The 11,877-nt window shown below is 44.3% G+C and overlaps 1 protein-coding gene and 1 long non-coding RNA gene across 3 annotated transcripts in view; one reads left to right on the top strand and one right to left on the bottom strand.

Annotated features, from left to right (window-relative positions):
* Positions 1-2,103, top strand: part of MMP17 (matrix metallopeptidase 17) — a 130,598-nt gene extending 128,495 nt beyond the window's left edge. For both annotated transcript variants that reach the window (XM_018558351.1, XM_018558350.1), the window contains exon 10: positions 1,470-2,103. In XM_018558351.1, coding sequence (XP_018413853.1) covers positions 1,470-1,786 — 317 coding nt within the window. In that variant the 3' untranslated portion in view covers positions 1,787-2,103. The remainder of the gene's footprint in view (positions 1-1,469) is intronic.
* A 4,802-nt stretch (positions 2,104-6,905) lies between these two features.
* The window catches only part of LOC108788562, a 15,845-nt gene continuing 10,873 nt past the window's right edge, over positions 6,906-11,877 (bottom strand). Inside the window, exon 3 of the long non-coding RNA XR_001941350.1 lies at positions 6,906-7,052. This is a non-coding gene — a long non-coding RNA (uncharacterized LOC108788562). The remainder of the gene's footprint in view (positions 7,053-11,877) is intronic.

The raw sequence follows: 11,877 nt of genomic DNA, 5'->3' as shown, positions 1-11,877 counted from the left end.
GGGGATAACAATCCCCCTATATAATAGCAAATGCACACTGACAGGTCCTCTTTATGGAGACATTAGGGGTCTCTAGGACCCCTAATGTCACCTGTGGACCCCAAAAGAAGCTGATGAAGCAGAGATCTGCTTCATCAGCTTCTTTTCTCTCGCTATAGCAGCCAGATGACTAACAGGTGAATGCGGAAGTGATGTAACACACATCACTTCTGCATTCACAGTCCGGAGGGAGTTCAGCAAGGAGCTGATCTCCCGTCTTCTTCCTCCTGGCGTCCTCCGAGCCGGTCCCGGGCCGCAGATGGGGCAGCGGAACCCGGGTTTGAGCACATATATGCAATCGCTGGGCTATGGAGCCGCCGATCGTCTATATGTGAAACACCCGGTAACGGGTGTTTGCATTGGTCGGGTCTTTTCTGCCCGTGCGTGCGTGCCTAGGGAGCGCGCGCGAGCAGAAAAAAATGCCGTCTGGAGACAGCAACCCGCCAATGCTGCAGTGCCGTCCGTCCGTTTTTTTACAACGGGTGGACGGCAAGTGGTTAAGGAGGAACTCCAGGATTTTCAAAGGATAACCCTTGCAGTGGGCCTACCCCCGCACTCCAAGGGTTAACTGCTCATTTTTGGTTTAGGGACGCAAATAAAGAAAATATACTTACCTGCTCCTCCATCCCACCTGGCTGCTAGACCGATCCCCTCAGCCTATTCTTCCCCAGGCTTTGGTGGTCTAAGCCCTGCTGATGTCATCACGTCTTTGCAAGTTCCATTCAATTGCATTTGATGTGAGGTCAGCGAGAGACATATCACAGCTGGAGTGGAGGGGGAGAGAAGTGAGCAGTCAATGCTGCAGGATCGAGGATCAAGTGAGTGTATCTTCTTTATTCTGTTCTCTAGACCAAAATGTGCAGTTAACCCTTGCAGTGCAGGGGTAGCACCACTGAAAATCTGCTTTAAATCTTGTAAGCAATAATAATCAATTATAAATCTACACAGCAGGGTGTTTTTTTTTGTTCTTGGAACATTTGTAAAATTGGTTGAATGTATTACACATAAAGTAATCCTTAAACTAGGCATTGAAAAATACTATTATGGGTAATGGAATGTGGCACAAAGCAAATAAAAAAAACATTTTGTTATATTTTCCTGATCACTTCTTTTTGCTAATGTTCCATTGAACAGCCCTTTATATCCCTCCCTGACACAACATGATAGAAATACTAACTGAAATGATAACTGCCATAATTTATAATGCATCTCTGGGACTCATTATAATTATGTTAAAATTGTTAGTGGGAAATATTGTACCCAATGTAAATATAATGAAAACAAAGCAGTATGCATCAGTCATGGAAGTACATGCTTTGAGCGTTTAATAGACATAATTATATTTATTGTGTATAATAACAAATTGTTTTGAATCTATGCTTGTTTTGAATGTTGAAATAGATGTGGCTAATGTTCTTTATTCCACTCAGGCTCAACCTACTTCTTCAGAGGAAAAGAGTACTGGAAAGTGCTTGACAATAAGATGCAAGCTGAAGAAGGTTACCCGCAAATAACTGCACGGGACTGGCTAGTATGCAGTGACATGCAGTCAGATGGACCAAGTGCAGAAAGCAGTAGGACTGGTGCTCACTCCAGACAGGGTCAGCATGATGAGAGCAGGTCAGAGAATGCTTATGAAGTCTGTTCTTGTACATCTTCAGCAGAATCTTTCAGCATCAGCCTGTCAACTAACATTTCACTGATTCTGGTGCACCTATTCACAGTAGCCTTGGTGTCATACTTATGATGCGCCTACCTAATGAACGTTACCATTACACAAAGGACTGATGGGTCAGACCTGTGATCCTAACGTGCTGCACTGTGCTGCAGGCCAAACATTCCGAGAAGCTTGGAAGTGAAAGATACCAAATTCTCCATGAGAAATGAACTTTTTAAGATAGCGTCCTGAAAAGTGGTGCTCAAATTACTGGAACATGGAAAGTATATACCACAAAACTGGAAGGAGAACTTGCTGTGAAATTACCATGTTTTTGTTGTGGACACAAAATTATTTTTCAGAGTATACATGTTCTGCACTTTCAGCCAAAGTCTATAGGAATTAAAGCTGGCCATGCACGATTAGACCAGACCCTCACCAGGTCTTTTTCTCACTCCCCATGCATTGCTGTTGTTCGCTATGAGATTATGTAGTTTCAATAGGATGATACAGCATATAGCACTACCTTTAGCGAGTGAAATGTTATACCACTTACCTCTGCTTTGCCAGCAGAGTAAAACGGGGGACTAATGTTCACAACCCAAATACCTTCTGTTAAGGTTTCCTGTTGTGACCTTTGGACTCTGATCAACAAGGATATTGTCAGAAGATTGAACCAAAATCACTGTTATGATGCCACAGTCTTGTAGTGTTTTGGCCAGCTTAGGTCAAATACCCATATCATTGTGGCAGGCACCTTTATTGTGTTCTGCATTAACTGCTTGGGGAACACAATGCAGTGCATGGATAATACAGGGCTATTTGAAGCTTGTTAAGGTGGCACATGCCTGTGCTTATGGGGAGACTTTAACTGAAGCAAAAGGACTAAAATAGGACATCATGTGCTCATTTGCCTTCAGCATCCTTGCAAGCTTTCCTGTGGGTTCAGGCAAATGCAGTCCACACCTTGTGCCATAGCACCCTATATCCTTTGCCCTTGGTGTTGTGTACCCTAAGCAGCAAACACAGTAAAGCCAGCTTGGCACATTTAGAAAAGTCATGGGGTATGAGCCTTACGGGGCTCCTAGCAATCAGATTGATGCAAATGCATGTATAACTTACTGAGCAGAAACATAAACCTGTGGCAAATTTTGGTTTTGTATTAATCTTTCTGCCTAAAGACTTAAAGGGGAACTATCACAAAAGTCAATATATTTTATTATGTTAATACATTTAAATAAAATTGATTTAACAATATATTTTGTTATATGCAACTAAACTCCAGTATGTTGTGTAGTTTCAGTTTACCTGAAAGCATAAGGGTTGCTTTTGCTTAATACATTTATTTGCCAGACAAGAGCTCTGTGTTGATCACAACTACTAGTCTGTATGAATGGACCACAGTTATTCACGATTTACATTTATAAATGTGTATTTAACTTTTAAATACTATATATCTCAGAAGGAAGGTATGGAATGAAGGTATATGAAAAAAAAGATAATGATAGTTCCAGCTTTAAGTTTTTCATGAATGCAATGAAGTCGCGTTTGCACTTGTAGTGGTTGCTTGTGATGCAGCCATAGTGGTCAGGTAATGGTTCTTGTCTTTCTGAGTTGGCCCAGTAATTGGAGCACTGCCAAGAGTGAATTCTGTAATTCTGCTTCTTTGAATTTCTGACAAACAGCTGTATAATAAAGAGGCACATCTTGTTTACACTATGAATAGATTAGAGTTGTGGTTCTCTTTTATACTTAATATAAAGGATATGGAAACCCATGTGGGCACTGCCGGAGCCAAGGACAAGGCCCATTAGTGGTTTCACACCCTTTTTGCACCATCCTGCCCCGTTGCTAATTACTGCTTTGATTCTACCAGGGAAGCACCGTTTGGACGCTCTTTATACACCATATATACACTATATGCAGGCCACTCTATTCCAACAAATATTTGTTTATAGAGCTCAATAGACAACAGCTTAAGCTCAGATTTAAACACTGAATGACTCAGAGGCCTGTCGCATACCTCTTCCCTTCACATATCTGTCTGCTGTTGTGAGATTGGGGCCATAAAGTGTTGTGTTCTCCCTTGCCATAATATTCTGGGTAACCATTTTTTATTATTTTCATATTCAGCCATCAGGTGGAGCCCTCGTCTCTCACATGTTTATCTGTATATCCTTATCTGGTTTGCTGGAAGTAGGATGTTGTTTACAGAGCTCAGTAGCTCAGGCTGTAATCTAGATACACAAGTTATAGCAGAACTTTGGGCAGAATGTTTCTTAACCCTTGCCGTTGGGCTACCCCTGCACTGCAAGGGTTAAGTGCTTTTTTGTCTAGGTGCTAAAAAAAAAAAGTTATACTCCCTTAATCCTAGGATACAGCTTTCTTTTAGAATGGTCTCTGGAGCCTTTCTCCCCCTCTGCTGCAGGGGGTCTAAGGTTCTGTAAATCATCACATTCTATTCACGGTGTATAGACAGGAGGATGCTGAGGAACATTGGAATGATGCAGCGTAGGAGGAGAGAGGCTTCAGTGACCAGAAGCCAGCTCAGCGGTTCGGGTGAGAATAAAACGAGCACTTAACCCTTGCAATGCAGGAGTAGCCCCACGGCAAGAGATAAGAAAATTCTGCCCAGAGTTCTTCTTTAATTAGTCAGAGCAGTGACACATCCTCCTCACTTTCCCACCATCTGAGGTCTTAGTTATTATTATACAGAATTTATGTGGCGCCAACAGCTTGTGTAGCGCTTTACTATATACATGGAGACAGTGCAGTTACAATACAATTCAACTCAAATAGTAATAAAAATATATGAATTTCCAGTTTGAAATGTATAAAAAGTGACAGGAGTGTTAAACCTTCCCCATGCTATTCAAAACTGAAAAGCTCGGGCTTTGCATACACTTTACAGCAGAACACATTTGTGTGCGTTATGGGAATGGTGCGGCACTCTGCATTAGGCAACTCATTTAAAACGAATGGGCTGTACTGTGCCTCATTGCATAACCCATTTTAGTCTTACTCCACAGCACACTGTAACACAGCACTTTGTAGTGCACTGTAACGTGGTTGCGTTTTGGGCACGCATTGGAGTGGCAGTCAAAATGAATGGCACTGCAATGCAGTAACACGTGCCTGGTGCGCTACAACGCACCTTACATCAACATAGGTAGTGTAAACAAGCTCTTAATATTTTAAGAGGAATAACTGCTGAGCCAGGATGAATGTGTCCTGCCAGTTGGCTATTGTTTCCAGGAAAAGGCCAACTCTGAAGTATCTAAATCTTAGGAAGATTGCAAGATGAAGAAAACAAATGGAAAGCATCGCTTAAATGTATAACTAGTAGGATACACCCTCCTTAAAAAATATGCAACATTTACAGGGTTATTCACAATGCTGCCGAAGGCAGCCGAGCGAATAACCCAGCCGAACTGAAGTGAGCCGAATCCTCGTCTACCATATCCTTTGATAATAGGAAGGAATTTCCTTGACATCCACACTCTTATTAACCCCCTGTAATGTTAGAACAAGGGGAACCTGAAGCGGAGCTGGGAAATGCAGGTGTCCATGAAATATTTCCCTTTATTCATCCTGACTTGTATATCTCTAACCCAAAAAGAAGTTTAAAAAAAAGACGAGAACGCAGGGAGAGCAAGCTGGGATTTAATAGGGCCGTCAATAAAGTCCTGTTAAATCAGCGTGGGGAGCAGACTAGGAGAGGCGGGGCCACGTGACAGACAGAAGATGAGGCAGAGGTTGGTCAACCAGAACCCGACCCAGAGGCAACTAGTGAAGGTGATGAGGAGGATATAGATCTCCTGGATATTTCGGGTAGTAGCTTTGGCCGAGACCAGGCAAGTGACCTCCTGTTGCAGAAAGCCAGGAGTAAAGTTATAGTGGTTAATGGGGTACTTTCTTTTCTACTTTCTACTCAAACGATCTCCTTTACAGAGTAACCTCCGATGAGGGACAAGAACTCGAACAACTAGTTGTGCCTTCATCTTATACCTGAAAAGTGCTGGACTACTCTCACTCTCATCTTCTGGGGGGACACTTGGGGGTGGAGAAAACCCAAGAACGGGTGCTTAGGAGGTTCTTTTGGCCTGGGGCATATGAGGGGATTAAAAGGTATTGTGCTTCTTGCCCAGAATGCCAACTGGCATCTTTAAGACTGTCAGGGTACCATGCACAGGCATCCTCACACCACATGATGACCAAATTAATATGACCACACTGGATGAGGTTATGCACAAGGTTTATTTGTTACACAGCAAACAAAACTACAAACCCCCTCAACCCCCCACAGGTTTAGCAGTGAAGGAACAAAACTACGGTTGGAACAAACACACCTACAGCCAGGGGGAACAGCAACAAGGAGGGGTAACAGGACTGCAGATAGACAACAGGCCTCAGGATACAGGAAGAGTGGTCAGGTAACAAGCCGGGTCGTTAACAGGAGGGCAGAGCGCTACAGGAACAGGATCCAAGAAGAGTGGTCAGGTAACAAGCTGGGTCAGTGACAGGTTTGCAGATAGGAAGCAGGGTTCAGGTTCCAAGGCACAGGACATGGGAGTCAATACTGAGCCAGCTTCCTGACTGCAGGGAGGTCCTAAATACCCTCCCAGGAAGTACCAGGTGATGGGATGATCACTCACAGCTGGGGCACACCCGCAAGTGAGTACTGGAGCTGCAGGTCCCAGCACCACCCAGTGGTGGTCTGGTTCCTGACAGTTCCTGGCTGCTGGAGACACCCGCAGGAGATCACAGGAACTGCAGGACCTGGCTCGAGCGCCACCTGGGGGTGCTCTGGATCCTGACAAAGACCGAAGTTGAGAGCCCCACTTATACCTCTCCCCATAGTCGATGTTCCTTTTGAGAGGATTGGCATGGACCTAGTGGGTCCCTTAGAGAAAACAGCTTGAGGGCACCAATACATCCTTGTCATCCTCGACTATGCCACCAGATAACCTGAGGCCATCCCACTACTCAAGGCTAATGCTAAAAATATTGCGAAAGAGTTGGTTCAGCTGTTTACACGGGTGGGGATACCAAAGACGTTGCACACGGATCAGGGGACACACTGTTTGTTTCCCATATTATTAAAGAGCTATGTCAGTTATTTAATGTACAGACACTGAAAATGTCAGTGTACCACCCCCAGACAGATGGGTTGGTGGAAAGGCTTAACCAGACCCTAAAGGCGATGTTGAGAAAAGTTGTTGGCAGGGATGGGAAAGATTGGGGCCTGCTGCTTCCTTACCTGTTGTGTGCTGTTCGGGAGATTCCCCAAAGTTCTACGGGCTTCTCCCCATTTGAGCTTTTATATGGCAGGCATCCCAGGGGTATACTGGATGTCCTAAAGGAAACCTGGGAAAAACAGGAAATAACTGGGACTAATGTGCTCCAGTATGTTGAAGATATGCGGGTGCGTATGACTCAAATTGCTACTCTTATTCGCCAACATATGTAGCAGGCTCCGAATATGCAGAAGTCCTACTATGACCAGAGAGCCACAGTGAGACAGTTTGGAAAGGGGGATGGAGTAATGGTTCTAGTACCCACTAGCAAACTTCTAGCACAGTGGCATGGACCCTATGAGGTGTTGGAAAAAGTGAGCCCAGTAGATTATAAGGTTAGTCAGCCAGGACGCCGGAAGAAGGAGGCTGTGTTTCACATAAACCTTCTTAAGCCATGGAGGACTAGAGAGGCCTGCACGGCCACAGTGGGTGACACAACGCCTGATCTGCAGTCTCCAAGACCTTCAGTGACAATCTCTCCAGAGCTGACACCTGAGCAAATAAAGGAGGCTAGATGCTTGGTTGAGAAGAATAGAGATGTCTTCTCCCTTAACCCTGGACAAACCCGAGAGATTACCCATGAAATTGTTACAGAACCAGGGGTTAACGTAAGGGTAAAATCATACCACATTCCGGAGGAAAAAAGGGAAGCAGTAAGGGCTGAAGTCAAGAAAATGCTTGAGCTTGGAGTGATAAAGGAGTCTCACAGTGGTGCCCGATCATTCTAGTGCCTAAACCCGATGGGTCTATCAGGTTCTGTAATGACTTCAGGAAATTAAATGAGGTGTCTAAGTTTGATGCCTATCCCATGCCTAGGGTGGATGAATTAGTAGAGCGACTAGCCAAAGACAGGTTTTTCACAACTTTAAACCTGACAAAAGGTTACTGGCAGATCCCATTGACAAAGCGTGCACGGGAGAAGACAGCCTTTGCCACTCCTGATGGCCTGTTTCAGTACAGGATCATGCCTTTTGGCCTCCATGGAGCCCCAGCCACTTTCCAAAGATTGATGGATAAGCTACTCAGGCCTCACACCAAATATGCAGCCGCATACTTGGATGATGTGATCATTCATAGCCCGGACTTTGAAAGCCATCTGGACAAAGTGCAGGCAGTATTGGATACTTTTAGAAGAGCTGGACTGAGGGCCAACCCTTCTAAATGTGCCTTGGGTTTAGCGGAGGCTAGATACATGGGGTTACTGGTTGGCAGAGGACTTGTTAAACCACAAATGAACAAGATAGGAGCTATACAGAGCTGGCCCAGACCGCTGAGGAAAAAACAGGTCAGAGCCTTTTTGGGGATGGTTGGCTACTATTGGAGGTTTATTCCTCACTTCGCTACAAGGGCTGCTCCGCTCACTAACCTTATTAAAGCCAGAAGTCCGGACACGGTGAAGTGGAACAGCAAGGCTGAGGAAGCCTTTGCTGGTCTGCGGGCAGCGCTTTGTGCCCAACCTGTGCTTGTGACTCCCGACTTTAGGAAGGAGTTCTTTCTCCAGATGCCTCAAAGGTGGGTTTGGGTGCAGTTTTGTCCCAATATGTGGGTGATGAGGAACATCCTGTTCTGTATTTGAGTCGGAAGTTGTTACCTCGAGAAAAACGCTATGCCACAGTGGAAAAAGAGTGTTTGGCGATTAAGTGTGCAGTAGAAACACTCCGCTACTATTTGTTGGGCAGCCGGTTTACCCTTGTCACGGACCATGCTCAGTTAAAATGGATGCACACCAACAGGGACAAGAACGCTAGGGTTCCAAGATGGTTTTTGTCCTTACAACCCTTTACTTTTGTGGTGTGACATAGGGCAGGTCTCCTCCATAGTAATGCAGATGCTCTGTCCCGGGTACATGGGTTTGCAGAGGTGGCCGTTTCCCACGCCCGTGTTAAGCTGGGGGGGGGGGGGTGGGGCAGGGGATTATGGTTTGTGTTGAAGAAGCATTGGAGGCATCAAGAACCGGGCAGAACCTAAAATAGATGAACCTAAAAATACATTCCGCTCACATTCTTTACCACTAAACAACAATCTGGATTGCAAAACGGTCCTTACAATGACATCGCTGAGCCAACTGGAACTTTACCATTGTGTGGTAATTAAACATATCAGGAGCCTCATATTGGGTGATAATGGGCTAAAAAGGTTTGGGGGGAGGGGGGGTCACTTCTATTTATTAATTTTTTTAAACTAAAACTCCAAATGCTCAAAAATCCCAAGGATCTGCATTCCTGTCCAGTCAGGTCTGAGATTTGTCCAGCTCTGATAGTCAGCACAGTCAAGTGATGGCCTGACTTTTCTCTACAGAAACAGCAATATGAAACCCAGAAGATAAATCCTCGCCATCCAGGCTCTGACTGCACATACAGCGTTCCTCTCCAACCGGTGGGGAGCTTCTCCCGGCCACCTCACAAAACAAAATCATTCCCAGCTCCGCCACCTCCCATTCCCAGCTCCGCCACCTCCCATTCCCAGTCTATCACCTCCGGGGGCGTCCTGTTGTGATTGAGTGGTATAAAAATCTTGGTAAGTTATTAATAATAGGACGGTGTCTGAATTATAGTTAGATTCAATAGGCCGCGCCTCCAGCCGATTACGGCAAATAATAAATAACTTAATAACACACCAATAAATAAACACTTAATAATAAACCACAAATATCAATTCTCTGAGTTCTTTGAGCTTATGGTGATTTCTTACCAAAATATACAAATATCTCTCAATTGATTTAATAAATCAAAATAATGTATTAATATACAAGTTGTGACAGGGTATATGACTTTGTGTATGTCAGTGAAAGATTGAGAAGGGCAACTTTCCCTGGCTAGGAGGGAGTTAAGCCGTGCCCCAACAGGCCCACCTCCTCTCTCTATTAATTAGCCTGCACCTGATAGTGACTGAGAGGGGGAGAGAGCTCAGAGAGAGATCCATTCTGGGCTGAATGGATGCATACACAGACTGGAGAGCGTCTGAATACCTCTGGGATAAGGTCTGGCTAAAAGTTGTATGTTAAAGACTGTGTTTATGCTTTATGCTTCTTTTGGTACTGGAAGCTGGAATAGCCGCTCCAGTAGAAAGTAGTCAGGGAAATTACTGCTCGTTAGACTCCTAAGTTGGAATAGGCCTTTTTATTTTGTGTTACTGCTGCCAGAAGCTGTTTTGTTATAGGGAGAAAGCACCCTATTGAAAGAAACTGTTCATTATGATTCACAATAAATCTGCATATACTGGAAACTCCTGAGTACAGACCAGTGACTTTCTTACACATGTCAAGTACTTGCATTTTGAAATAAATTTGACAATGTTTAATAAATATGTAACCTCATTCACTTGTGTTTTTAATATCTCAGTTTTAAAGTGACTCCTAGAGGTGCATACAAATACCTGGTGCACAAGCAGTACCCCCTGCTATAGGCTGTTATGAACGGACTCTGACAGAACTCTGACACTTCTTGGTAGTGTCGAACCCTTTTGCTCCCTCCAGCCTCCCACATATTCCTACTGCCATAGCAGCCCACACAGCTACTATGGGGCTTGAGGTGAGAGGAAAGATGATGAAGTTCACCCATATTTCCTGGACAGAGTGATCTGTGCCTGATGGTGGCTTCATAGTTCTAACACTGTTGTCATTAGGCAGAGTCAGCGGCAAAGCTTCTCTTAGGTAAGTAACAACATTGACAACAATGCTTGGCTTCCTGATTCTTTATTCCATTGATCAGCACTGTAAGATGATGCATTCAATGGGGCATGCTTTTTACCCCTGGCCACCAATGTAAGGGGGTGTCATTGACCAAATATGGTCATGACCATACTTGGCCAATGATGTCACACAGAATTCCGGACCCATATTTTGACATACAGAACCCAACTGTCATGTACCTGGGTTGAGACCAAGCTGATGAGTGGGCTTCTCTTGCACCTGCTGTCCAACACCCCTGGAACTGGTGAAAGGAGATTTGAGGACATAAAGTGGCACGAGGGCCACTTAATTGCAGGCAGAGCCGGTCATCAGGTGTGTGAACCAGGATGACGGATCAGCAGGCAGGTCACAATCCATGAGAGATAAGATTGCAGTATGGCCATTAAAGACTGGAGATTAGGTTACTACAAATGCTTAAAGGTGACTGGCTTTTTGGTTTGGTGTGCAGATCGGAAAAGCCAGAGCAAAATTAATTTTCAGTATAATTGTTTTGGATTAATTACAATTGAAGCAAGAGGGTCAGCAAGACAACAAGCCAACTAGAATTTTCAGACGAATAAGTAAGTACATGCAGGCTTCCGTTTTCTTACATGATAGGTGTAACCCTTTTCCTGCCAGAGCCAGTTTTTCTGCCTTTTTTTTTACATGTTAAGGCCATAACTGATATATAACCCAATTTTTGGTGAAAAATAAAAGACGAGGATGCATTTAGCAAATAGATACCAAATGTGTCAAGCCTTAAAATTGTGCACAGCCATAAAACAGCAACAAATCATGGTACCCAAAATTGTTGATAGGCAATTATGTAAAAGCCTTTACAAGTCATTAGTTTAGCGTTAACTATGGATGATGGTCCTAGAATGATTCCTCTCCCTCTGGTGTGCAGTAATACATAATATTTGTGGTGCAATTGTCATTTTGTACAACGGCGACCCGAACTGACACCTCCCTATGTGATAGCACAATGGAAATGACAGGTTATCTTTTATAATACATATGGGGTTTTTTTAGACCCCTATTGTCTCCCCTGCACTCCACAGCTTCTTTCCTGACCACAGTGGCTGGGGAATAACAGTTCTGAAACCAGAAGTGGCAAAATGTTTGTCACTTCCAGGTTCATTCACTGAACGGACAATTAGCGAATGGCTGTTTGCGGCCCTGGGATACTTGATGGGGTGGGGGGTGGGTCATTT

Source organism: Nanorana parkeri, unplaced genomic scaffold, assembly GCF_000935625.1.
Source record: "Nanorana parkeri isolate BGI_ZX_2015 unplaced genomic scaffold, ASM93562v1 scaffold334, whole genome shotgun sequence".
NCBI lineage: Eukaryota > Metazoa > Chordata > Amphibia > Anura > Dicroglossidae > Nanorana > Nanorana parkeri.
This window is presented reverse-complemented; position numbering and strand designations above follow the sequence as displayed.